The sequence below is a fragment of the Rhineura floridana genome, chromosome 2, assembly GCF_030035675.1.
Source record: "Rhineura floridana isolate rRhiFlo1 chromosome 2, rRhiFlo1.hap2, whole genome shotgun sequence".
NCBI classification, from domain to species: domain Eukaryota; kingdom Metazoa; phylum Chordata; class Lepidosauria; order Squamata; family Rhineuridae; genus Rhineura; species Rhineura floridana.
In genome coordinates this window covers 94,491,560-94,518,309 of record NC_084481.1, presented here as the reverse complement: position 1 = coordinate 94,518,309, position 26,750 = coordinate 94,491,560, and the positions used below count along the sequence as shown (strand labels likewise).

The window sequence follows — 26,750 nt, the reverse complement described above, 5'->3', positions numbered from 1 at the left end:
CGGCCAAATCGTGACCGCCTCACCCCGAACCGCCTGGCTCTTCCCTGCCTGCCTGCGTCGCGTACCTCTGGCTCTGTCAAGACAACAGTCGCGCCTAACGCGGGTCAGTGCTGAGCGCAAGTCCCGCCCCGCCATCCCGACACTCCTTGCGCCCCGCCCTTCGCTGGCAGGCCCAGGCTCCGCTCGCGCCGACCTCTTTCCTCTTCCCTCGTCCTGTGGCGTCTTCCTCGCGCGAAGCGAGGCTTTGACTGGCTTTTATGGGGAAGAAGTCGCGGGCGGCGCCGGCGGGTCGGCGGCCTATCCTGCAGCTGTCGCCGCCGGGGCCTCGCGGGGGCCGGGAAGAAGCGGTACCGGGCGATGGGGACTCTGCGTCGGAAGCGGGTGAGGGCACAGGCAAGCAGGGCGGCCGCGCGGCCTAGGCGCTTGGTCGGGGCTTGTAGTTCTTTGCTTCTCTCGTTTAAATAGAGGACTAGGCCAGCGTCGGTCTCTGTGACTCTCCCCCACCAGATAGGCACAAGAACTTGGAGGGGTGGTGATAAAGGGTTTGATTTTTAAACCCCGCTTGTCGGCTCCCCCCCCCCGTACTTTCTGGACTGTTTTGGATTATGCCAAACCGGGGTGTGTCCTGCTGCCGCCGGCCTTCTGGCTTCACTCCGCGCACTGGCGTGACATTTCCAATATGTCAACACCATTGACCTATGCTTTGTTGTTTTTCTTAGGAGGTACCTGAGTGTTCTCCCTTCTTAATCTCGGTCATCCTTCCGATTGCTCTGTGAGCTGGGTCGTTACTGTGCCCCCTCCTACAGACAGGAAACCTGAAGTTGGGAGACCATAACTTGTTCCGAGTTTCGGAATAAGTTTGTCTTGGTTTCGTGCTTAAGTCCAGTACGCTCTGTCGTTCCTCTGATCTTTCCATCTTGGCTCTTGTTCGCCTTCGTTATGTGTAGCTTAATTATATTATTTTTAATCTAGGCAGCGAAGTCTTTAAAGAAATAAATAGCTGCACTCCTATATGTACATATGTAAGAGTTAACTTCATTGAACACAACGAGGCTTAATTTTCGTGTAAATTTACATAGAATTAAGCGGTAAGGCTTCCAAATCATGTCCCTCTCGCTTTGCAGGGTGATTGCTTTATCCTGTACACAAAGACATGTGGGTGATTCCTTCTCTTTTCTTGATCTGGACTTGCTTATGGGATTAGCCTACTGAACAGAAGGCACAAAGTGCGGTTTCCGAGTTCTGGAACAGTCCACTATTCTATCCATACTAGGTTCCTGTCTGACTTTAGCTTGGGCTGATACTGTCACTTCAGCAGAGATAAATGCTGGCCCCACAGCAGTTCTGGTGCACAGTAGTACAGGGGGATAGTGGTGTGTGATAGAGGATGCTGCTGGAAGCAAGCCTCAGGGGTGAAAAATCTCTGGCTTGCAGGCCTAATTAGACTCGTCAGACCCTTTCAGCTGAGCCACACTTGCCTGTCCTACACCTGATGTCAAGTAAAAGTACCGCTTGGATAAAAGGGACTTCACAGATGCTGTTCATTGGTGGTGCCTGTAAAGCTTCTTGCACAGGGCTGCTCATGTGCTGGTTAACAGCTGATTGTTGGCATTTGGGAAGATCTGTGTACAGGGCTGTACACAATCAGTCCTGAGCTTGCCAATCTCCATGCATAGCACTCAGCAAAACCCAGTGATCAAATTGATTGTTGGATCTTGCGGAATAATATGCACTCGCCTTCACAAGACCTGACAATCAACTGGTTGTTGCTGCTTGCATGGTTTGATATCAAATCACATGGACAAAAATGGATCACTTGATGACATTGTGATGTCAGCTGGTTAACAAGTGAGTGGTCCCACCCACCTGTCAAATATGGCTGCACGTTGGGTTGGGGAGGGGACATAATTATCTGGCAGGTGGCTGGATCCAGTTCCTATGCCTGCTGTACAGCAATTCTGACACCAGTACAGTGTAGTTTGATGTACTACGATGTGCTCCTCTTATTATTGGATGTTCTTACTCTCATTTATGTGTTCTCTATTGCATTTACATCTGCCAGCTTCTCAAGCGGCCTTCATCCAGACCAGCCTTTCCCAACCAGTGTGCCTCCAGATGTTGTTGGACCACAATTCCCATCTTTCCTGACCATTGGCAATGCTGGCTGAGGCTGATGGGAGTTGTGGTCCAACAACATCTGGAGGCACACTGGTTGGGAAAGGCTGATCCAGACTCTAACCAGATCCAGGCCTGCTTAGGAGATATCATTTGGCTTCAGACCATGATGTGGGACACCTAAAATGGATGTTACTGCTATGTATAGCAACACTTGTGTATAGTTAGATCTGTAGCTCATACGTTAAAAAATAAATTCTGCTGAGATTTCTGTTGTTAGGAAGATACATAGTTGTGCACCCTACTATTGAAATTTAAACTGTAAGCTTAAGAGGTTTTTGTTTATCTTTGTTGTTTTTTAAAGCATACTGTACATTGATAGTGCTTATAAATAACATCCATGTGTTTGTTTATTTTATAAGATTTTTTTACCAGACCTTCACAGTAAGGACCCAGTGCAGGTTGCAACAATATAATGTTACAGTAATAAAAACAAGTAAAACAGTTACAATTATAAAAAAGTAAACCTTTTCCAACCAAAACAGAAGGGTATAGATTCACCAAAAGAGGTGGGCACCACAAAACAAAAATACCACAAAATCAAATGCCATGTGTAAAACATACAGTTGTTTTCAGCGTACAGTAGAAGGTGTACAAAGAAAATGCTAGGTACACCTCTGTGGGAAAGAAGTTTCACAATTTAGAGGCTGCCATTCCCCACATTTCTGAGGGTGGCGGAACTACCAAGAGAGCCCCCTCTGCTGATCTGAACACCCAAGAGGAATGCAGTTTTTCAGATATTTAGGGCCTAAGGCATTTAGGGCTTTAAACACCAATATGAGCAGACTGTTGCAACAGCACACATCCACAAAGAGTAGCAAACTGTCCTGGGAAGAACTGATGGTATTATCTTTTCCCAAGTATTAAGAACTATCGGAACTGTTTTGGGGTTTTCCCAGATGCTTGTAAGCATGTTTTTAGGTTTTTTTTATTTATTAACTTTTTTCATACCATGCAGTTTTTGGTCCTGCAGGACCTAGATAGGTTATAAATACAAGCAACAAAGAATAAAACAATATACAGCCATAAAATTACATCAAACATTGTAATAAAAACAGTATCGCTTCACCATTCAAAAACATTCTTAAAGAACCAAGTTTTTACTGCCTTCTTCAGTAGCCTCCCTCAGGAGGGAATTCAGTAATGGTTGTGCTGAGCTGTATCTTCTTGCTATAGTTGCTCTGATGCTAACTTTATTTATTTTTGCCTTAGTCTATAAGAACATTTATAAACCACCAACTCATAAGAAAAGGAGACCTAAAATACTGTTTCCCCCCCTTATATCCCAAATCAATCACTGTGCTCTGAAAGAGGGCCTCCTGCAGTCAGATACCATCTTATCAGGAGGTCCATTCTGTACAATATAAGAACAGGTCTTTAGTGTTGTGGCACCTACCCTCTGGAGTTCCTTCCCATTAAATATTAGACATGTGTCATCTCAGTTGTCTTTTAGGCACCTACTGAGGACCTTCCTTTTTCAACAAGCCTTTTAGAGATCTTTCCCTGTCTATATCTGCATTGGAATTGTTTTGTTGCTTGTGTGTTTGTTATCCTGGGTTCCTTTGGAAGAAAGGGCAGGTTAATTAATAAATAAGAAAAATATCAATTTGAATGTGCTATAGCCTACTTCCAGCTAATGGGGTGCAGAGGGAGGGAATGAGAGAGCAGCTTGGTTTATCATTTCTAGTACTCTGGGTTTTGCAGGGTTGGGGTACAGATATGGATGAGTGACTCAACAAATAGAATTAGAAGGGTGTTTTTGTACTGTGGTAGAGAGCCAGTGTGGCGTAGTGGTTAGTGTGTTGGACTACTACCTGGGAGACCAGGGTTCGAATCCCCACACAGCCATGAAGCTCACTGGGTGACCTTGGGCCAGTCACTGCCTCTCAGCCTCAGAGGAAGGCGATGGTAAACCACCTCTGAATACTGCTTACCATGAAAATCCTATTCATAGGGTCACCATAAGTTGGGATCGACTTGAATGCAGCCCATTTCCATTTCAGTATACATAGTCATTAAAATCATTGCATTCTCTAAAAAGGAGTTATGGAATTTGTGTCTTGTCACTTGCAGTATTATAGGCATTACCCAGGACTGTGTCTAACACAACCACATTCCATACTGTACTCAAAATATCAGTGGATGCTCTGGGGAAGAATGGTATGGTCTGAAGGCACATGAAGACATCACCTTGCTGAGGCTAAGCAGGTCTTGGTCTGGTCAGTGTGTGGATGGGAAACCATGTGGGAACCACATTTATGCTGCCTTGAGTTCCTTGATGAAAGAAAGACAGGATATAAATATAAGAAAATAAATAAAATTGTCCCACAACAAAATATTGTGATACAAGCTCTGTGAAAATGAGGAAGGATTTCTAAATTCTGTGCAATAAATGAATTAACACCTGCTCATGTATTGCACTTTACATTGATCTTCTGGAACGTTGTTAAGATGGTTGTTAGAATGGTGTAAAGATGCCTCCACCAAAAACGATGTGGTATGATTATAAATGGGACAAAGTGGAAGTGGTAGAGTTAACTTTACTCTTTAAGACAGCATACTACTATCCTTAAAAAGTTTAAAAAATGATAAAAACATAAATTAGCATAAGGGCTTGTGCCCTAAATTCAATGTTGCCCTGGCTATATATCATTCTATTGTGTCTAAGTATTTGTTCTTCTATCCCAACATTTCTAGTTGAAGATGTATAGTAATTAAATTATATCTAGTTTTACTCCCTTGAAACGCTACTAACTGTAGTGTTGTTTTTACCGTAAGAAGAGAGCATAAGAACATAAGAAGAGCCTGCTGGATCAGGCCAGTGGCCCATCTAGTCCAGCATCCTGTTCTCACAGTGGCCTGGGGGAAGCCCGCAAGCAGGACCCGAGTGCAAGAACACTCTCCCCTCCTGAGGCTTCCGGCAACTGGTTTTCAGAAGCATGCTGCCTCTGACTAGGGTGGCAGGGCACAGCCATCACGGCTAGTAGCCATTGATAGCCCTGTCCTCCATGAATTTGTCTAATCTTCTTTTAAAGCCATCCAAGCTGGTGGCCATTACTGCATCTTGTGGGAGCAAATTCCATAGTTTAACTACGCACTGAGTAAAGAAGTACTTCCTTTTGTCTGTCCTGAATCTTCCAACATTCAGCTTCTTTGAATGTCCACGAGTTCTAGTATTATGAGAGAGGGAGAAGAACTTTTCTCTATCCACTTTCTCAATGCCATGCATAATTTTATACACTTCTATCATGTCTCCTCTGACCCGCCTTTTCTCTAAACTAAAATATATGCTGCAGATGTAAAACTGAATTTTTATAATGTTGTTACCTTTGCTGTTTTTAGATTTTGCAATCTTCTTGTGTTTGTTGTTTTTATCTGCTATGGAAGATGGTGAGTTAAAAGCAGACTTTCCTTTTTGAGGCTATTTTGATTGAGGAATGTTACTGTGATAGAAAATTTAAAACAAAACATGCCCTTTCTAACAATGGTCAGGTTCAGATGATCTTATCTTGGCTGAATAAGCTGAGATATGAAGAAGTCTTTTGCCCACTCATGCAGCCCCTTTTTCCCTCCCTTCATGGCATAAGCAAACCAGGAATTCTTTGATTAGTTCCACATTTCATTTCAGTTGGGAAACTATGGTTACCAACTTCTGAGCAAACCAGGATATTAAACTATAATTTGAAATTACTTTAAAGTAACTCTGAAGCTGGTAACCATAGTATCCTAGTCTGTGCAATTAGAGGCTTCCTGGTTTATTTATGGCTTGCCCAAATGGAACATAAGGGCTGCTTGTGCAGGGGAAAGGCTCATTGTTGGTCCAAACACAGCCAACAAGTGGTATTCTTGTTTATTAAATTGTAAGTTATCTTGCACTCTTCATTACCTTGTTGATAATGATAATTTGTGCTTGGTGAGGGTGAGATAAAGGAGGAAGGAGACTCTCCTGTCCTTCCTTGCCCTCATGAGTCTGTTTGCTCCATGAATATGTTTGCTCTTTTCTTGAGTGACTTAGGCAGCCAGTACTTACAAGGATATTTCTAAAGATGCTGTGATTTTCCTAAATATCCTTATATGAGATTATAAGGAGTCTGTCTTGGTATTGTAACAACAGCTACAATAAAAGATGTTCTTCCCTTTTGTTCTTCTGATATAAGTAAGCAGTAGTAAATGGTCACAAAATATACCTAGTTCTTTATAAACTGAGAAGAGTTCTGTGGCACCACTAAAATAATGCAGCTTCTTTACTATTCCACCATAAATCAGATAAGTGTATTCATGTTCTTATTTTATTAGATTGTATAGAAAGCCTTCCTCTATCCTTCTGAAGTGTTGCTTTACATGTTATTTTTCCAGATGAATTTGAAGTGACTGAAGAGGCTCCAAGGACAGTCCCAAATCCACCTCAAGCTAGCATGCCTCTTGTGCCTGTAGCTGTCAAACCAACAGGTACCATCTTTCCCAATGTCCCTTATAATACTAACCGATTCTGCATTTACAAAGATCAAGTTATTGGCATGCTATGGATGTCAAAAGTGACAGTCTTAAGGATAATGTGAAAGCGACAAATACATTTTTGTGTGAGATAGATGCCTTTAGTGTAGCTTAATAATTAACAGACTTTGTTTCCAAGGTAAAATACAGAATAAATTAGGGATGTTTTACTGTGGCTTGTTGGAGATTTTTGTAGATGGCTGGTTGCATTTAGAGATTATAGGTAACACAGCAGGTTATTAAAAATTAAGAATATTAACCTCAATGCCATCTTTATTTTTTTTTTAAAAAAATCTTGTCTGTTTATATTTGACTGAACCTGTCTAGGACTATATGCCTGCCACCTGCTTTTTCAGATATTTGTATACAGCTGTTCCTTGAAAATTAGAGAAGATGAGTTGAACATTCTTGCTGGAAAAAAATTGAAAAGCAACTTTCCAAGGTTTCATACATTAATGATAAAAGACAATAGGACTTTCCATTGTGGATAAAAAGGATTTTGAGTCCAGTGCAGGCCTGGCTCTTCTCTGCAGTGAGGTGATTTGAGTCAGCAACACTAGTGCCAGTGTCTCCAGGACTCAAGGTTGTATCTGTCAAGAATAGCTAACTCTGGTCAAGCTGAAATAGGTCATCCAGAGAGAATTCTGAGAGCCTGTGGTTCCCTGGGAAACCCTACTGGGGGAAATCTGCGGCTCAGTGTCAGACAGACAATTTGCAGCCTTGGAATAAGATGCAACTGAACCTTAGCTATTACCCCTTATTTGCTTCCTGAGATCAAAAGTCAAGAAGAGGGGGTGTTGTAGATCAGGATCCCTGGGTGATGCTGTTTAGCCCCCTTAATTTCAAAGGCTTCAAAGGAGTGGATCACGGCAGGGGCGGAATATGGCTATTTGCCTCCCCCTTCCCTGTGGACTGAGAAACTCCATAAAAATGAAGGATATTCCTTCAGTTGTTGTTCCCTATTTCCACCTACTCGACTCTTCTGAAGCTTTACAGAAAAGAAAAGCTGTTTGGGGACCAGGCTACAGGCGGGCCCCACTTTATAGCGCTTTGCCTTTTGGCGTTCCGCTAATGCAGCGACTTTCAAGTAGGGAAATTTCCGCTTTAAGGCGCTTGTTCCGCTTTTACGGCGGTTTTTGCTCGTCGCGCACCATTTTCACATCATTTCCGCGCGACGCACCCCATTATCATCAATGGGTTCCGCTTTTTGGCGGTTTCCGCTTTTCAGCAGCAGTCCGGAATGGAACCTGCCTTATAAGCGGGGCCTGCCTGTATTCTACTGTGAGTATAGGATCTTAGTTTAGTAAGCTCTTTGTTATATTCTTGTGTCTGTATTGAACCCCTCACCTTTGTTATGCCAATGTATCTTGTGTAGCCCGGCTGAGGGTGATTAGCTTTAAGGAAACAATTGCTGCTCTCGTATTGTATATACCTTTCTTTTCTTGTAAATAAACTACTCTTTTATAAATGGTGTGTATTGGCTTGAAACTAATGATTCTAAATCTAGTCCTTGATCGCTGAACACTACTGATTACTGATAATTAGTGTGGGTTAATACCCTTAGAACTCACTAGTTCTCTGAGATCCCCTTGCTCAGAGAAGGAAGCTGGAAAAGGGTGGTGGCAGTTCTACCATTGGTTTAATCCTGAAGGAGGGATAGTCTGCCTGGGAAGCAGAGACCCAGAGGTGCTGGGACTGTTCTTGGAGCAAAGAATCCCCCTTGGGGTACTGAGGGCAAGGGACCCCAGGGGGACAATTCTTTGACAGTATGCAGTACAGCTGGTCTGCTAGTGCAGCAGACTTCCACTTGCACAATGGAACTATCTCTCCTCTCTCCTGCAGCCCCCCACCCCATGCACCCTTGAAATCTGCTCCAGAAGCTTGGAGGGAGCAGATTTTCAAGGCACACGGGGAGAAGAAGTCCTACTACGTGAGTGGAACTCTGTGTGTGGACCCAGCACAGATTTTTGGCATAACCCAACAGCAGCACAAATACTTATTTGCCAGTGCAACTTGTTTCTTGTTATTTAGGCTAAAAGCTTGCATCTTTACTCTTTTGGTATAAAGACAAGGACAGTGGAGCTCTAGTCACTGCGTGTTGAACATCCCCACAATTTACAATCTTACTTTTGGTCCCTTTGTCTCTGTTAGCATGCCTATAATTGAATTTCTTCACCTTTATGGGTGGTAGAATAGGAGACGATAGCGCCTTAAACGGTTGAGATGAGTACAAGATGAATGCAGTGCTTCTGGAAAAAACATTAGTTTAGTTCCCCTGCTAAGTTCCTTGGAATCCCTTTGGGGCAATTCTTCTATCAGTAATGTAAATTTTGAGTATTGTGTGATGTGTTGTCTGGCTTGGCATGGGATAACTTTTTAAGATACTGCTGAAAGCACCTAAATGCTCGTGATTTTAATACAGTGTTTTTGTGGATTGCCAGATGCAATGATGTTGCTTTTTTGTTCCAGGTGGCTTATGTTTACTTGGTGCTTACGAAGACAGCGATGAAGAAGATAGTGAGATGTCTGAGAAACCAGCACAGTCCACAGATGCAAATGGCAATAATTCAACAGACATTGACAGTACCCTGGCCAACTTCTTAGCGGTTAGTAGGACTTGTGCTTTGGTTCATTAACTAACTAATCTTGTTGTAAGGTGGGAAGGACTGTAACTCAGTGGCAGAGCATCTGCCTTGCATGCAGAAGGGCCCAAGTTAATCCCTGGCATCTCCAGGTAAGGCTGGGAGAGTCTCCTGTTGGAAACCCTGGAGAGCCACTGCCAGTCATTGTAGACAATACTGAGCTAGATGGACCAGTCATCTGACTTGGTACAAAGCAGCTTCCTATGTTAGTTTGTAAGAACTTGGGAAGAACTTTTTAAAAAAAAATCAGATTCCATGCAAATGAGTAAAACGCTATATTGATGGATAGGTGTTTTAAAAGAGTCAGGCTACAATTCAGATATTTGACTCAGTGGCTGAGCAATTTATCTTTATATATATTGCCAAATAATTTTTAAAAATGAGTTAAATAATGTCCTGTTTTGTTTTATTTGTATTTTTAAAGGAAATAGATGCAATTACAGCACCTTCTCAGCCTGCTGAGGCCACTGTTCCCTCCACTGCTCCACCTCCAACTCCTCCACGCCCAGAACCCAAGGAGTCTGTCACCAGTCAAGTTTTGACAACTGCAAATGGAACAGACCAGGTGGCCGAGTGGCAGTATGACACTCAGTGCTCGCTGGCTGGAGGTGAGCTCCTAATAGTAGCTTGCGTTACTAATTTCTTTCAAATTTATACTAGTGGCATTGTAAGGTAGCCTATGAATTCCGATGTCTTTTCTATTTAACTGGATACAGTTCGGTTTGTGTTGAAAGTTGAGAGCCTTACTGTGTAATCTGCCCAGCTTTGTGCCATCCAAGGATTATTAAAGACAACTGGTGAATGTTGGGTGGGGTAACAATCCGAGAGTGATGAAAGATGATACAGTTGCAATTTTCTCTAGTTGTGCATGGAAGAGGGTTGAGGATACTTGTTAAAATTGCTTGTATTTAATGTGCCGGCAATCAAGATAGGAGAGTCTGCTCACTGACATCTTGCTTTCTTCCTGCAGTGGGAGTGGAGATGGGAGACTGGCAGGAAGTTTGGGATGAGAACACAGGCTGCTATTATTACTGGAATACTCAGACTAATGAGGTTACTTGGGAACTACCCCAGTACCTTGCAACACAAGTTCAGGGCCTCCAACATTACCAGCACAGGTAAGAATGGCACTGAAGTGGAGACTGAATTGGTGCTCCTTGAGCTTCCCTTACTAAATTTGCTGTTTGGTTAGTTCTGTAACAGTGGCTGAAGAAAACTATCAAGTGGTTGCAGACCTAAGCTCCCAGGGAAAAGGTGGTATTGGAGGTGCTACAGCTGCTGGCAGTGCTGGACGTAGAACAGCTCTTGTGAAGCGTGAATTGAAGAAGGTCAGTATTGGCCTGAGTGGCTTAAAAACATGTGCTTTTTCTTCCTTTAAATTTCAATTAAAAAACCAAGGTTTTTTCTACAATCCTTGTTTTGCACTGTATGGGTATCTAATTTTTTTTCAGATGACAAAATATCAAGAGCAGATTACAGCCCTCCAAAGCAGGAACTCCCTTGCAGAGTATATTCGCAACATACGTCATATTATCTGTGTTTTATAAAAAAATAGTAGACAGGCCAGTCTTGTTGCTTGTGGATTATTCAGAAGAATTGTACAAGGATAGGAGGGGTATGATAGCTCAGTGGCAGAGCTCAGGCTTTGCATGTATAACTTCCTACGTTCGGTTCCTGGCACTCCTGTTTAAAAGGGTCACAATTGCCAAGGAAGGCTGGGACATAGGACTTCTATAATCAGAGCAAGTATCATCATCTGGTCATTGGAAGCTCTGAACATACGACTCTGGTTCCTGAGCCTTTGTTAAACGCTGCTCATACACTTTTAAACTTGGCAGAATAACAACGAAAGCTAGAAACACTTTTTTTCCAAACAGGAGTTGACATTCTCAGGATGTGAAACAGCTGATTCCATGCTTACCAAGGCTGTTTCTGGCATACTGAGATACCATGGAGCAAACATTGCATCTTCTGATAACTGGAATGACCTTTTTTTTTCCTCCCAAGACCCCACTGTTCTTACATGCACACCTGACTTGCAGAGTTTTGCATCTGTGGTATATGCAACTTATGTCTGAAATGGCTTCACAACTCAGTTAGCCTCATGAGTCCTAGCAGTCCTTGGGACTATATCATGACTTTGAGTGTTTTTTGTGACTTACTGTAGGAAGCTAATGATTTGTTGCAAAACCACATTGACTTCACAGGAAGTAAATGAAGGTATCCAGGCCCTTTCGAGTAACGAGGAAGAGAAAAAGGGAGTGGCTGCATCACTGCTGGCTCCATTACTTCCTGAGGTGGTGAAGGAGGAAGAGGAGCGCTGGAGGCGGAAGGTTATCTGTAAGGAGGAGGTGGAGCCATTGGTGGAAGAAGATGTGGCAAGAGAACAAGCAGCAACTGTTGCCGATCCGCAGCTATCCGAAGGCAACCGCGATATTGGGGAAGACCCTTCTCAGGAGGACTTGTGTAGTGTGGTGCAGTCAGGGGAGAGTGCAGAGGAGGAAGAGGAGCAGGACACTCTTGAGCTGGAGATGGTATTAGAAAGGAAAAAGGTAGGCCAGTTGCATTGGAATTGTGGGAACTCTTTACTGATAGGATTCATGTGTGATTGTTGGCTAGGAAAAAAGAAATGGGTGCACTGAAGGGCCTGTAGTTGACGAAAACCTGGGTTGCATATCCTGAACAAAGATTGCTCTTCTGCATGCCAACGCACACATTGGGATGATACTGGCATGATCATGGACTGTTCTGCAAGATCTGTAAAAGGATGTCCCAAACACATTTTAGCCTATCATCATGCTGCCACAAAAAACCCTTTTTTAGTGCTGGTTTCTTTTGCATGTAGGATGTGGCAGTAGGGAATTAATTACATTTATTTTCCACCCTTCCTCCCAAATGACTCCAGAGTGGCAGTTTAGCATTGTTTACACACAAACATTTTAAACAGGTCACCAGCTAACTATTACAGAAAATGTTTTTCTTAGTTTGTATAAGCCTGGTGGCAAAGAAAAGTTTTCAGCAAATGTTTAAAGGTGAATATAGAAGACAGGGGTTTTTTTCGGTGAGTCATTTCTGTCTCCCTGCCATTGACTTGATAAATGATCCACCACTGAAATTTCATTGAGGGCTGTGCAGGATTTAAAAAAATAATAATCCATGAAATGGTGCGGAAATTTGGAGAGTTTCAGAGGGCATGGCAAGTTGTTTGTTATATTGCAGGCAATATCCGTTAGGTGACCAGGACATGTGCACAATTACATTTTCATAGTAATAGTAGAAGGCATATAACAACAACAACAAATGCACTGGCTTAGGGAAGTGTTGCTTTTTTTCTAGCTACAAAGTATTCTGGTCTGAGTGCCATTAAAGAGAAGTGCAGAGTTGAGGGAAGATTTGTGTGCTTGTGCCCTGCAAGTGAGAAAATGATGTAATTTCCCCACCCTCTCCCAAACTAATGGGGCTGATGACCCTGTGTCAGGCTGCTTGAGGTTTCTTGCATGCATACTGAGGCTCTTTTATCCTCACTATGCAATAGACTCCTATAATTCCATTCACTTGACTAGATATCAGATTAACACTTTGAGAAGATGCTGTCTTAATACTTTAATGTTTTTTCTGTTCTTTTTCTCTCCCTAAAATAAAGTGCCTGGCCTGCCATTTTCCTTTTAATATTGATTGCATTTATTATACAGCCACAAGAGTGGCTGTATACTATAGCCAGTGTGGATTTTTTGCATTCCGCAGTGTTAAATTGAAAATACCCCCATGCCATTCTGATGCTTCCCATAAGCTCATTTCAAAATAAAACCTAACAAAACGTGTAGTCCTCAACTCAGAAACGCTTGCTTAACAACCCTGTCAATTTTCATGGTGATACACAAAACAATCAGAGAGAATCAAGAGTTCAAAGTCTAAAAAGAGAGAAAAAAACTCCAGAGCCCTTTTGGACTTTTTTCTGTTAGAATTCTCATAATCTGTTGAAATTCATTTAAAATCAGCCATGTTCACAGAGTACCTGTAATCCTGTTACTGACCTTGCCCCATACTCTGACCTTCATTTTCTTCAGTTTAAAAGTTTAAAAAAATCCTGGCTGATTTTTAATTTATTTAAGAAATTTTGGCTTGAACTCAATGATAATGTTGGCCATGCTCAGTAAGAACCAACTGTCAGTGTTCTAAAAGCCAGACTTCCGGCTGCTAGGCTTGCCTAATCGGGGCCACATCCACAACAGACTTTGATTTCATGTGAGACAGTCCTGGCTTCCCCCAAAGAATTCTGGGAAGTGTACTTTCTGAATGGCGCTGAGAGGAGACTCCTATTCCCCCGACAGAGCTCCAGTGGCCAGAGTGGTTTAATAGTCAGCTGCTCTGATTGAAGCTCTGTGAGGAGAACAGGGCCTCTCCTAGCAACTCTCAGCACCCTTCACTAACTACACTTCCCAGGATTCTTTGGGAGCAGCAATGACTGCCTAAAGTGAAATAACAGTCTGCTGTGGATGTGGCCAGGGACAGCTTTAGTTTAAATTTGGGTGGGAGGCTACATGTGCCTGCTGTAGAATAAAAAGTTGGGGGAAAGGCTGAAAAGCAATGATACTGTTCACCATGTTTTCTTTTTGGAAAGAAAAGGGGCTTCCCCTCTGCTCAGTGCCCACCCATCCAATCTCCTTCCCCCTCCTCTCCTCCCCTCCTCTTCCCCATGGTCAGTTTTACCTATCTTAAGCATAATTGCATGGGAGTAAAGACCACTGAACTCAATAAACCTGCATAGGATCAAACTTGCCCTCCCTTTGCCCCTCCCCCTCCAATCCTCTCCTTCTGCTCCCCCTCCTCCACGCCCATGGTCAGTTTTACCTATCCTAACCGTGATTGCATGGGAGTAAATCCCATTGAACTCGATAAGCATGCAAATGATCAGACCTGCCTTTCCCCTCCTTCCCCTTTCCTCTCCCTTCCTCTTTCCCTCCTCTCTTCCTTCTTCCTCCTCCCCTGCCCACTCCAGCCCTCTCTTCCTCCCCCCCCCCGGTCAGTTTTACCTATCCTAAGCATGATTGCACGGGAGTAAATCCCACTGAACTCAGTAGACATGCAAAGGATCAAACCTGTCCTTCTCCTCCTCCCCTCACCTCCTGCCTGCTCCCCTCCCCCTCCTCCCCTCCCCATCCCCTGTGGTTAGTTTCACCTATCCTAAGCATGATTGCAGGGGAGTAAATTCCACTGACCTCAGTAAGCATGCAAATGATGAATCCATTCTCAGCAAACTTGCACAGGATCCAATTTCTTACCTCCCAGATTAAAAAGCAGAGAAATTCACTAATAGGCAAAAAACCTTGTGGTTTAAGAACATACCTATAGTCCACAGATATTTCTTTCAAACTTTAAAAAGCAGGGAAACTGGGCAGCTATAGTGAATGCACTAGGGGAGCAGGAGACCTGAACTCCTCTCTGAGATATTGGACTGCCCTACAAATTTGTCAAAATGCAAACACAATTTGGCTTGGTCTTTCACAGTCCAATCCACTTCCTGTGTAGCTTGGAAGAATTTGGTAACATGTGCCTCTGAGCATATGGTGAGTGGTGGCAACACCTGCAGTCAGCCCAAATAATAGAAAGAAGACATGTGCTGTGCTGATCTTGTTTTAGCAGGGAGGAAGCAACGTAAGACAGTTGAGATCGTTCAGATAGTCACTTTAAATATGTCTGATTTACTTTGCAATTTAAGTGAAGTTTCCTATAGTAAATCATTTTCTTTTTTTTCTATTTCTGTGAATATGTGAAGTACAGCAACATTTTGCAAAATGTACACTAAAAAAACTCAAAAAATAATTGTGGAATAATGGCTGACTATTCTGCAGAATAGTCTCTAGTGGACATCAGGAGTGTCTCAGTTTGCACAAGATAAAACAGTGGGAGGTGAAATATATTCTAGCAAAATTCTAGGTGTGCTCTATGTTTTTAATTGACCGTGCGCACCTTTCCTTAAATGAAATAGTTTAAACATAGCAGGCTGAAAACATGCATCTTGGGCAGGCCAAGTTTGTTTTTCCCAACAGCTAGAGTTATTCCTGAAGTAGCAACATATTGTAATCAGTCTGATTTTACATCAAACTGAAGTTTCAGATTCAACTGTTAATGCACCCGAAATAGAACATAACCTCCAATTTGAAACAAAAAAGGCTGTCTTCACCATCATATGACATTGAGCAATAAAAAGGCTTTGAAATTAATAAAAATAAATTTGACACAGATTTCTAGGATGAATAATGAGGGAAATAAAATTTTCTAGATTAGATTTTCTGTAAAAACACAGGAAAGAAGCAAAGTAAGAAGAACACCAACAAACATACAAAAATGTAATTCTTTGTCTTTGGAGATGGCAGGTGTCGCCACCACTCACCGTATGCTCAGAGGCACATGTAACTGAATCCTTTCAAGCTACACAGGAAGCGGATTGGATTGTGAAAGACCAACCCAAATTGTGTTTGCATTTTGACAGCTTTGTAGGGCAGTCCAATATCTCAGAGAGGAGTTCAGGTCTCCTGCTCCCCTGGTGCATTCACTATAGCTGCCCAGTTTCCCTGCTTTTTAAAGTTTGATAGAAATATCTGTGGGCTATAGGTATGTTCTTAAACAGCAAGGTTTTTTGCCCACTAGTGAATATACTACCTTTCTGTCAAGGCACCCAAGATAATTTATAGTTTTAAAATACTAAACAAATAAATTATATAAAATGTGAAGTTAACCCTGTGTTGGGGAAGGAAGTGTCCTACTGGAGCAAGCCCTCATCCTGTCTTTACCTGCTTGCCCCCACCTGCTTGCCCCCTCCTTGCTTCTCCATTCTCAGTATGTGACTAGTAACAGAAGTAGCAAACCTTCCTCTGTGACTTCTTAAAACTATACAAGCAGCTTGGGGCTAGCTCCTTGTGCAGGAGGACCCTAATCGGGTTCCTGGTGGGTCTGTCTCCATACCACTCCCTGATGGGTTTATCGAGCAGGGATGGGTAGGACACCAGAAGAGGAACATTGCTACCTGTGCAATTCTGGGTCCTGTTGCACTTTTATGTGTTTTCTTTTTCTCAACACTCAATGGAATACTGGAAAGAGGAGACGGGGAGATGGAATCACAATGAGTGGTTCTCTTTTCCTGGTGAGCACTGCTGATTCTGCCATATCCATCTGGAGTAGTATAGGCAGTGGCTTGGAAGAGGCATCACTTGCACAACTTTAGGTATGCAGGAACTGCAGAAGCAGCTGGCACCAAAGTGGCACTCACCTGTGTTACTCTGAGTGGGCAGGGGAGCCAAGAGTAGCGCAAGTGGTGGAGCTTCTAAGTTGGTTGCCACTTACCAGAGTAGCACTGGCACCAGTCTGTAGACTCTTTAATTTTACCCCCCAGCACTCAGTGGAGCACCAGGAAAAAGGGGTGGAGGTGTAAAGTCACCTGGATGTCCAGAGTAACACAAGGTTTAAATGGTTGGTTGTGCTCAGAGGAGTGCTGAATGCAGCCATTCTGATTCCCCCAATGTAACATTGCTATAACAGGGGCACTATTGGAATTAGAATGTTGGCACCCAACATTCCATAAGTGTGGAGACAGGTAGAATAATAAAGGGGGTGGAGTAAAAATGATTGCCCCCAATTAAATCCCTGCATGATCTGCCTTGGTGACACCTCCCCTTGTGTCCGGACTGAGTGGTCTTCAGATTTTCTTCCTCTCTCTTTTTTCAGCCAAACTTCTTTGATGACTCTGTGAAGTAACAGAATATGTTGGAAGATGTGATTTAATTATGGGTGGTTTCTTTTGTGTTGTTCTTTTGTATGTGTACTTCTTTCTAGCCTGCTGTTATTGATGTAATCTCTGTCCAGGGGACTTATATTAGATAAGTAAAACAGAAACGGGGGGAATGGTCATGAAATATGGAGAAGTAACAGGAAACAGATTAAGCTTGTTTCCCTAGGACTGAAATATTGTTTTGCTTTATAGGCAGAGCTACGAGCTTTAGAAGAAGGTGATGGGAGTGTTTCAGGCTCCAGTCCACTTTCTGATGGAAGTCAATCAGACCTTGCACGGCGGTTGCTACCCAAGCAAGGAAAATGGAAGCTCTTTGGGATTGCTAGTCCAGAATCCACCAGCCGAGGGTCTAGCAAGACAGGGCAAGAGAGCCCTGAACCTGGAGAAGCAAGTAAGATTCTTCTGCCAAATCATGTTCAGCTCTTCAGTTAACATCTAATAGTACTAAGGAAAGATGTAGTGAATGTTAGGTATATCTCCCAACTCCCCAAGACTGAAGTAGCAAGATATTGGCCACTGTTCTCAAACATCAATAATTTCATCAAGTATCTGAAAAGAGTTTCCTCTTGCATTAAAAAAATACACAGTAGGTTGAAAGGGAAGGATCTCCCCTAACACACACAAGTTGCCTATCATTCTGCTCACCTATGCCAGTCCATTGCAAAAAGGAAGACATATCAAAGACTCAATGAAGAATGACTTACCCTTTTGCTTTCTGTTCAGTGGTGAAGGAAGAGCCAGAAGTGGCTGATCAGAACTTGGACAGTGAGCCAGACACGGAAGAATTGCAAGACAAGGTGAAAACACAAGGGACTTTCAAAGCGGAAGATGAGGAGCAGGACTTAAAGGTGTGTGGGATAAAGTGGGTTTATGGCTCTCCTATAAGACTTAAGGCAGTTTTTCCTGAGCAAAATTCACATGATTGCAAGTGTTTTCAAACTGAACTGGCTTCTTTCTCATCTGTCCTTCCCCCTTCAACCAGTTGAAATTGCTACACACTGATGATTTTCATGGTATGATTCGGTGTCACTGCACCAACAAGAGATATTTTTTAAAAGTGTTACAAATGGTCATGGCCTGACTGCAGTGAGGGTACACAGTGAATGTGTACGCGTGTAGTGTGTAGTTTGATTCAGTTTGAAACTGCCACCCTTTTTGTTCGTCTTTAGTTCCTTATTAGTGTTTAACCTTGCCTAGGACACTTCAAAACTATATAGCTTTATTATGCAGCATAGGTTTGAAATTCTCCTAGGTTCTGATTATTCCTTAAGGGTGCTTCTAATACAGCTTTTTAGTAACACATATGTCGGTTGTTGCTATCATATAGACTATTTCTTGATGAGAATTTGGAAAATGTGGTAGTTAAGTACGTTTTAAGATCCTTGTCAATAACATGTAGTTAGAAATAGTATTTGGCCATGATATTCTTACAGGTGTTCCCTGAACCTAATCTCAGTGTGAAATGTTGCTGTTTTAGAAGATGTTAGCACTGGAAAATGGGGCAGTAAAAAATTGTTGCATTGGTCATATATAATTCCCGAGTTAAAGGTAGAGAAGAGCTTAGATGGCCGCAGCATATTCCAATAAAATGCCTGCTAATGCTGGGTGGCCTATACTTTCAGAATTAGGCTAGAATTGAACTGGTGCTGATCTTAATTAGCCACAGAATTTTGTCAATTGTGAGTTACTGCTCAGATCACACATCTTGTTAAAACAGATGATGTATTGTACACTTCAGAGACAGTATTGCAATTGCCTTGCGCATTGTGACTAACAAAAAATTCTTGACCTCTTGCTTGCCTTACTTCTGGCAGTTTCAGATTGGAGAGCTGGCCAACATGTTGATAAGCAAGCTGGAGTTCTTGGGCATCAGTAGACAATCCATCTCTAACTTCCACTTGCTACTGTTGCAGACTGAGGTAACTAAAGTTTACCTTTTATTGAAAATTAATTATGGAATATAGGGAGCCAAACAACTGGCAGCATTGCAGTGTGATAGGAATCTAGGAAGTTTCAAGTATTATAGCATGGGATAACAGCTTCCTCTCCCTCCTTCTCCCCACCCTTCGGCCCCCCACACTGAATGCTTTAGTCCAGTATTATGTCTGAGGCCTTCTTAGTGTGTATATAAATCTCCTGATCGTGTTCTCTGTCATTATTGCTGACTCTTGTGTTAATGCTACTAACATTTTGTAGAACTGCAGAGTTCCATGGAATGCGGCATACTTGAGGCCAATTGTCTACAGATTTTTATTTTTCTTTGCCTACTTGATGTAGACCCGTATTGCAGACTGGCGGGAAGGAGCTCTCCAAGGAAACTACCTCAAACGCAAATTGCAAGATGCAGCTGAACAGCTAAAACAGTATGAAATAAACGCCGCCCCTAAAGGCTGGTCCTGCCACTGGGACAGGTACGCACTCTTCTCCCCTTTTCACCTTTCACCTTTGACATCTCAGACATGATTTGTGACCATCACCACCTGCCGACGTGCCGTCATCTGTCTGGAGACTGAGAGCAGCTGCACTTAGCGGTGCTGAGCGGGCAGAGAGCCTCTGGCACATACAGAGTTTCAGCCAGCCACAAAAATTGGAGAAATATAAAGTCTGTGTTAAGTGTGTTGAAATGGATTTGATTCCGCGATTGGACAGAGCTGGTGTTTACTCTTGAGTTTAAATGCGCTAAGGAGGGCGGGCTTGGGGGGTCGCGCATGCGAGAGCTCTGTGCACATTGCAGGATCTCAGGAACTCCGCTCCCAAGTAACGTCTGTGTCCTTATGGAAAGCTCACTCACTGAGGATCTCAGCGAAGAACAAGATAACTATCACCTGCCAGCAGGTCAGACCAAATTATTTCTTCTTATATTTGGCTTTCTTGATTATTTTTGTTTATTTGAAATCTTTGCTCTTTTGTTTTTCAGCTCCCAGATCCTCTCCCTCTCAGTAGCAATTCACTATGTCTGACACCAAGAATATCAAAAATGTGACTGCAGCAGTCCATGGGGGAGCAGCCATCTTTCATAAATTGGGCTGTTTCTCTTTTTGCTATTCTGGAAGGAAATGAACCTTGAGACTACCTAAAAAGTCAATTTTCTAATGCATCCCTGAACCTTTAATTGCACACCAGCCACAAGCAAGCTATTTCGCTAACCCTCTACTCTTAGAGTGGAGGGTCAGGGCTGTGATCACAGAGCCAGCAGCACAAACAGTTTGGAGTAAGCCCATCTTGCAAATCCTTTCTCAAACCTGTTTGTTGCCTTTGTGAACAGCAGTCCTACTGTAAGAGGTTCTTCCTGTGAGAGCACTCCGCTGTCGCGGGAGAGGACTATATCACTGTGTCAGTACAAGGGCGAGAGCGTAAAACCTTCTTTTCTTTCTTGTGATTTAGGGATCATAGGCGATATTTCTATGTTAACGAGCAATCAGGCGAATCCCAGTGGGAGTTCCCAGATGGGGAGGAGGAAGAGGAGGGGCAAATCCTAGAGAATAAAGCGGAAGCTCTTCCTAAACAAGCACTGAAGGAGAAAATGGAGTCTGGTGGGGAATCATCTGATAATACTATAGGTATTGGACCTGGAAGGTTTGCTGAAAGAAAGTTCACTTAATTTGAAAGAATGTTTTTAGAAAGATAGACAATAACAGAGAAACAATAAGAAGGGGCCCAAGTGTATTTAATGCATAACGGCAGTTGTGAAGAAATACTCCTGTGTATTGAAGTATTCAGCTGGACAGAGTGAAGATGAACTGAAACGAGTGCATTATCTGCAGAACATTTTTCTATAGCAGAGTGGGGAATGTTGTTGGGCTCCCATCAGCCCCAGCCACCATGACCAGTGATTGTGGATTATGAGAGATGTAGTTTAGCAATATCTGTAGGGCCACAGGTCCCCCACCCCTGATTTATACCCAGCCTTAGAGATCTCTGTCCATCTTTATGTGTGGTTCGTACAGCATACCCACTGTGTCATGAAGAGGTGGGAAGTAAATTTTTACTGTTTGTATTGTTTTTCCTATTTGATTTTTAGAGTTGGGGGGCTGGTTAGCGGCATGATTGCTAACACAAAAATGGTAACCCTCTGTTAAAAGAAGGATCATAACAGTGAAAGGAAAATGTTAGGATGGGTGGATAGTTATTGCAGATATGGGGTAATAAAAAAATTACATTTTTTTCCTTTTTAGGTTCTCTTCTTAAAGAGCCTCTTTCTAGTCAAGCTGCAGCTACCTCTGTTGTGCCTCTTAGTCCATTTTGGACTGTGCTTCAGCCCTCTGTCCCTGTACTTCAACCCCCTTTACCCTTGGAAATGCCACCGCCACCGCCGCCACCACCACAGTCACCCCCTCCTCCACCCCCTCCTCCACCTCCACCACCAGGAGAAGATGGGGAAATACAGGAAGTAGAGATGGAGGATGAGGGAGATGAGGAACCACCAGCACCAGGAACAGAGGAAGATGCTGTTCTGAAACCTCTACTCCGACCAGCAGTTGCCAACAGCCAGGTGTGTTCATGCACACTTCAGTCACCCGTGAAATGTGCAGTTTTGAGCAATGAACCTCTTGATGCAGTCTCATGGTCTATATTGTGAAACTGTCTTGCCGCCTTTGCCTGTAGTGTAAACTCTCCGATGGAATCTTTTTAGTCCTAGGCAAATTAAAAATAGTTTATTTCAGCCACTCACATTTGTGACAAAGTCCCTTATAAAAGCGTTGCTGCCTTATGCAAGATTTGTGTATCAGAAAATGGATTTAGGTGGCCCATATACAACATGGAAATGCATAGATAATCAATAAAAATCCCATGCTTCTAAATACTTACCTGTAAGCAGATATGTTAATATCGATGGGTACAGATCAAGTATTTCAGGAATACTTGGGAGTGTTTTGAGGCCCCCTCCTATGTGGTTAGCTTATACTAGAGTGAAGCACTACTTTTCTGGGGTATCTGACAAATTGTAACTTAGAAGAGGGAAGGGACAAGTTCTTGTTAAAGGAAGGTCCTGTGTGCTTGTAGCTTAAGGTTGGGAGAAGGACAGTTCTTTGTGCAAAGAGATGGCCTCTCATGTAGATACCTTGTCAGCTCGAGTAATTTGTGCTGCTGAGTGAGATGTGGTGACATAGCTGTTGAGCTCGTTTGGAACAGATCACACTATGCAAAGGAATGATTGTCACCTGTTAAGTTTGTGTGATGTTTTAAATTTAAATGTTTGGACTGACTTCTGTCTCCTTCCAGGCCAACTCTGAGACCAATATATCTGCACCTCTCTCAGCTAAATCTCTAAAGAGAAAAGTTTCCGAAATGAGTGCTGGACTGGTACAGCGAGCAGCAACCATTGGAAGCTGTCCAGTGCTTTACGGACAGTCAGTCATAGGTGCAGGTGAGTAACATCCCTCTGATTCTGCTTTGTTGTTTGATGTCATTGCCAGTGTTTTTTGGAAATAATTTCCATTTTTCCTCTGTGTACATACAGGCCCTCAGACCCAAGGGGTGAGTTTGCAACAGAGTTATCTTGGAGTAACGCAACCAGCACTCATGAACTATTCTGAGTGTAGTGCCTCTGTTGGACTTTCTGCCAATAGCACACAGCCAGTTCCTGCCCAAGGAGCCCCATCTACCACTAGCACTATAGAACAGGTGCCTCCACCTCCACCTCCTCCACTGTCTCCACCTCCACATGTTCCCAAAACACTACCTTCAGAGAAGTCAAAGAAGCTTAGGAGGGGTGGCAAGGTGAGTACTTAAATTTATACCCGCTCTCATTATAAGTGTCCAAAACTGGACAAGCTGCATATAGGTAGAAATGTGCATTATTGTACTCTGCCAGGCGTTAGAACAGGTACACCTTATATGCCACCCTGGGCTCCTGCTAAGAGGAAGGGCAGGATGTAAATCAAATAAATGAATAAATATGACAGCAGTTACGGAATAGGTAACTTGGCAGCTTCAAAACAGGAAGCTGATGGGATTCAGAAACATATTAGAGAAGTAGTCACTTCTTAGGTTGTTGAGTCCGGGTTTTTTTTTTTTATGTCTTTGAGTCTGGTAACTCCCCAAGGCCTGATCCTAATCTTCTTGGAGATACCAACTCCATTCTGTTTGTTTTCTTGCTTTGGGGCCAGTGTTGTGGTTTCTGTGCTGGGATGTGAGCTCTGTTAGCCGGAACACTGTTTAGTACTAGAGTTTCATGACCACTTTTTCCCCAAAGGAATCCTACTTGCTCTATAAAGTTGACTTTATCTTTCATATCAAATAGCTGAGCTTTCTTCTTTCCCCTGCATCATAATATAACTAGTGCCACTTGAAAGCTATTGACCATCCTCCATTTAGATGTTTCTTTTCCCTCAGCATGATCTTCTCCAACATGAGATTAACTCAGAAAGACCTGGCAAAATACTGTTTTCCTTCCTATATGTGGAAAAATGGCAGCCTTGCTACCTTAACCTAAACAACAGGATTGAAAACAAAGAGTTCATGAAAGCCTAGTTCTGTTCATCATGGTAACATGCTAAATATTTTCCTACAGAGAAAAAAAACCAAGACAAAGATGCCCTCTCTTGTAAAAAAGTGGCAGAGCATTCAACGAGAATTGGATGAGGAAGAAAACTCCAGCTCCAGTGATGAGGATCGGGAGGTGGTGTCACAGAAAAGAATTGAGGAATGGAAGCAGCAGCAGTTAATTAGGTATGAGAGAGACTGCAAGATATTGTCTTATAGCCCCCCACCCAATGCATCTCCCAAAATGATTGGTTTTAGGTAAATGCTTCTACATTTCTATGCATTGTGAACTATCAGGATGGGCTTGTAGGTGTCTGGCTTGTCCACTGACAAGGTTTAGGTCAATCTAATGGTAGCTCATCCTTTTAAAAGGAAAATTGGAGAGTCTTGTCATGTTTGCAGAGGCATTAATCAAAACTGAAGATGGGGAATTTAGCTCATGTAAAGCAGCAAAATGTATGTGGGAGTTTCAGTAGGTAAGGCTATAGCCCTGATTTCCAGCAGTGAGAGCACAACCTTGGGGAAAACCTTGTATCTAGGGTGTGGGAGTTTGATATACTGCCCTCCAGTATATAGCTTCTAGTGCAGTTTATAAGAATAATCATTTTTGATGTACTTGAGGAGTGAAGACTGTTGCTGAACTACAACTCCGATCGGCCCTAGCAAGCATGGGCAATGGCCAGGGATGATGGAAGCTGTAGTTGAGCAACATCTGGAGGGCCAAAGATTCCCTCACCCGATGTACTTTGAAGCATTCCCTGGAAGATTTATCAAGTTTACATGAAGTGATTTCGTAAATTCTGTGACATTCCTTGCACACAGAACAGATTTAATGTGTGATGTCATATAATGTATTGATATAATGTTGACTTTGTAAACAGGCAATAGTGTCCATGGGAAAGCAGGTGCATTTTGCTGGGGGGGGGTGCCCTTACAAATTGGCATAGCTTTGGAAAAAATATTCCTTCTGTCAGAAATCTTGATCTCCCCCTCCACTGACGGGCAATCCTAATAAGGTTTCATTATTTTTGTTCTTTACAGTGGTATGGCAGAGAGAAATGCAAATTTTGAGGCTTTGCCTGATGACTGGCGATCTCGACTCAAGAGGCGGAAAGCCACTTCAAGCACATGAATCAACTTTTTTTTTAAAACCACACATGTACAGTTGAGAACCTTTTACTGTTGGATAAATGTAACTTTTTGAGGATACATATTTTTCAGTTGAATGACCTGACAGAGAAATTGCGTGGACTAGGAAACCTTTTGGAAGTGTATTTGGCAAATAGGCTTATGAAATAATGAATAGGCTTGATTACTCCTGTCTTAAACTGCACCTAATCCCAGTTCACACAAAGATGGAATACCATTCTGTCCATTTCCCTGGTAGAGCTGGTACCAAGAATTAATTAATGCACTTTGTGGAGTTGGAAATGGAATTGGCCATTTTGACTCTTCCTTACTAAGCCCAAATGTGTTCTTCCATTTATCAGAAACATTTCTACAAGATAATTGCCATTTAGAATTCATGTTACAGAACAAGCAAATTAAAAACGGACATTCCTTTCACATCGGAGTTGAACATAGTGCTGCATGATCTGAACCCCTTGTTCCATTCCTGGTGTTGGTCAACACCTTGTTTTGGGCGGCATTGTTCTCCATTACTTCTTGCTTGACTTCATAGAAAGAATTCTTGTTTCTGTCCTAAAACCCATATATCAGTCTAGGTGTTTACCCCAGAATAATCTCTTCATACTTTTGGTGCTGTTACATGCTAATAGTTCCATTGTGGTGGCTGTAATGAGGTGGCACAGAGCACAGTTGGCAGCCTTCTTCACTGAGCACTGACTGGTGGGGGTGGATCAGATCCCCATGCATACGTTAGTGGACATCTAGAGGCAGAAGGCAGCTGGCTTGGCTCTTGTGTAGGCACGAGTGAGTCAGGAGCTGTGTGCCTGTGCAATGCCAAGTCAACAGCTCCCCGTCTCTGAATGCTCACCAGTGAAGGCATGGAGAGGATCTGCTCCCCCTTGCTCACTATGCAGCACTATACCCCATCTCACTGGCTGGTGCTTGGTGAATGTACGCTAGAAACCCTTAGTGGTGGGGAGTGGGAAACGTAACATTTCTCAGTTACTCAGTTCTGAGCTCATCTTGTCAGGTTCCAGCAAAAGTAGGATCTTGTCTACATTTAAAGCCAGGTTGGATATTTATCCAACCTGTCAATGTCTTGAGTCCTCTCCTTTGTTTGCTTTTTAAAAATCTAAATCAAGTGGTAATGATTGTTTGTAAATGAAAGAAAAGGCAGTTTACAGTTGAACGTTGTTTGTATTTCTCCAGTTTCTGGCTTTGTAAATTTGTACATATACATTAATAAAATCACTTTTTATACTTCAGAACTTTCTTTATTCTTCTGTTAACCAATTGGCAATACTACTGGCCCAGTTCGGTGACAAATGTTTGGAAATGTAATGTTTTATATCATAGAGGGGCTGGAGAGTAGTTGAGACCAAAGGTACACTACTGCTGTGCTCAGCAAAACTTGCACACATTATTCCTAGAATTATACAAATAAACTTTTTTCTCCCAGAATATTTTGCAAGTGTGAGGAAGTGGGGCAGCAATAAAGAGAAACGGTACAGAGGGACTTAAAGTTGTCTTGACAGAAGCCTTGTTTTGGTTTATGATTCCTAAACTATCCCTCATCACTGGTTGAGGAAAAGGAAATCTGATCTTCATAGCTTCCTTAAGAAGCAGAGACTTTCTGAATTTCTAGATACCATAACTGATACTTAGTATTTATATATGCTTCACGTACACAGCCTATCTTTACAACAGTCCTATAAGATGGATCATTATTATCATCCCCATTTTTCAGATAGAGGGCTGAGGCTGAAATAATGGCTTGGTGGTATACCAGCTAACACACTTTTCTTCCCCCACATCCATTTTGCACATTAAATGTTTTAAACGTCACTTTATTAAAGCATTTCTTTTTATCAAAAGCAAAGCATTGTTGTTATGTGCCTCCAAGTCAACTACGACTTATGGCGACCCTATGAATCAGCAACCTCCAAGAGCATCTGTCATGAACCACCCTGTTCAGATCTTTTAAGTTCAGGTCCATGGCTTCCTTTATGGAAACAATCCATCTCGTTTGGCCTTCC

General features: G+C 42.6%; 1 protein-coding gene across 2 annotated transcripts; it reads left to right on the top strand.

The window, feature by feature from the left end:
* The first annotated feature begins 120 nt into the window (after positions 1–120).
* On the top strand, positions 121–25,982 carry FNBP4 (formin binding protein 4). Of its 2 annotated transcripts, XM_061609473.1 has the most exons (17): positions 121–381; positions 6,532–6,624; positions 9,139–9,275; positions 9,736–9,919; positions 10,282–10,429; positions 10,504–10,639; positions 11,519–11,863; positions 17,293–17,491; positions 17,824–17,948; positions 18,915–19,019; positions 19,378–19,511; positions 20,485–20,660; positions 21,276–21,592; positions 22,324–22,468; positions 22,562–22,821; positions 23,615–23,772; positions 24,628–25,982. In XM_061609473.1, exons 1-17 carry the CDS (start codon positions 258–260, stop codon positions 24,716–24,718), a joined length of 2,877 nt encoding a protein of 958 aa, XP_061465457.1. In that variant the 5' UTR covers positions 121–257; the 3' UTR covers positions 24,719–25,982. The 2 variants fall into 2 exon arrangements, with proteins under 2 accessions (XP_061465457.1, XP_061465458.1); XM_061609474.1 differs by lacking the exon at positions 18,915–19,019.
* The last annotated feature ends 768 nt before the right edge of the window (positions 25,983–26,750 follow it).

Excerpts from the sequence above, each read along its gene's own strand:
- FNBP4 (XM_061609473.1), top strand. The coding sequence starts at position 258 with ATGGGGAAGAAGTCGCGGGCGGCGCCGGCGGGTCGGCGGCCTATCCTG. Across the intron at positions 17,492-17,823 it reads CCCTGAACCTGGAGAAGCAA|TGGTGAAGGAAGAGCCAGAA; the intron begins GTAAGATTCTTC and ends CTTTCTGTTCAG. Across the intron at positions 19,512-20,484 it reads TGGTCCTGCCACTGGGACAG|GGATCATAGGCGATATTTCT; the intron begins GTACGCACTCTT and ends CTTGTGATTTAG.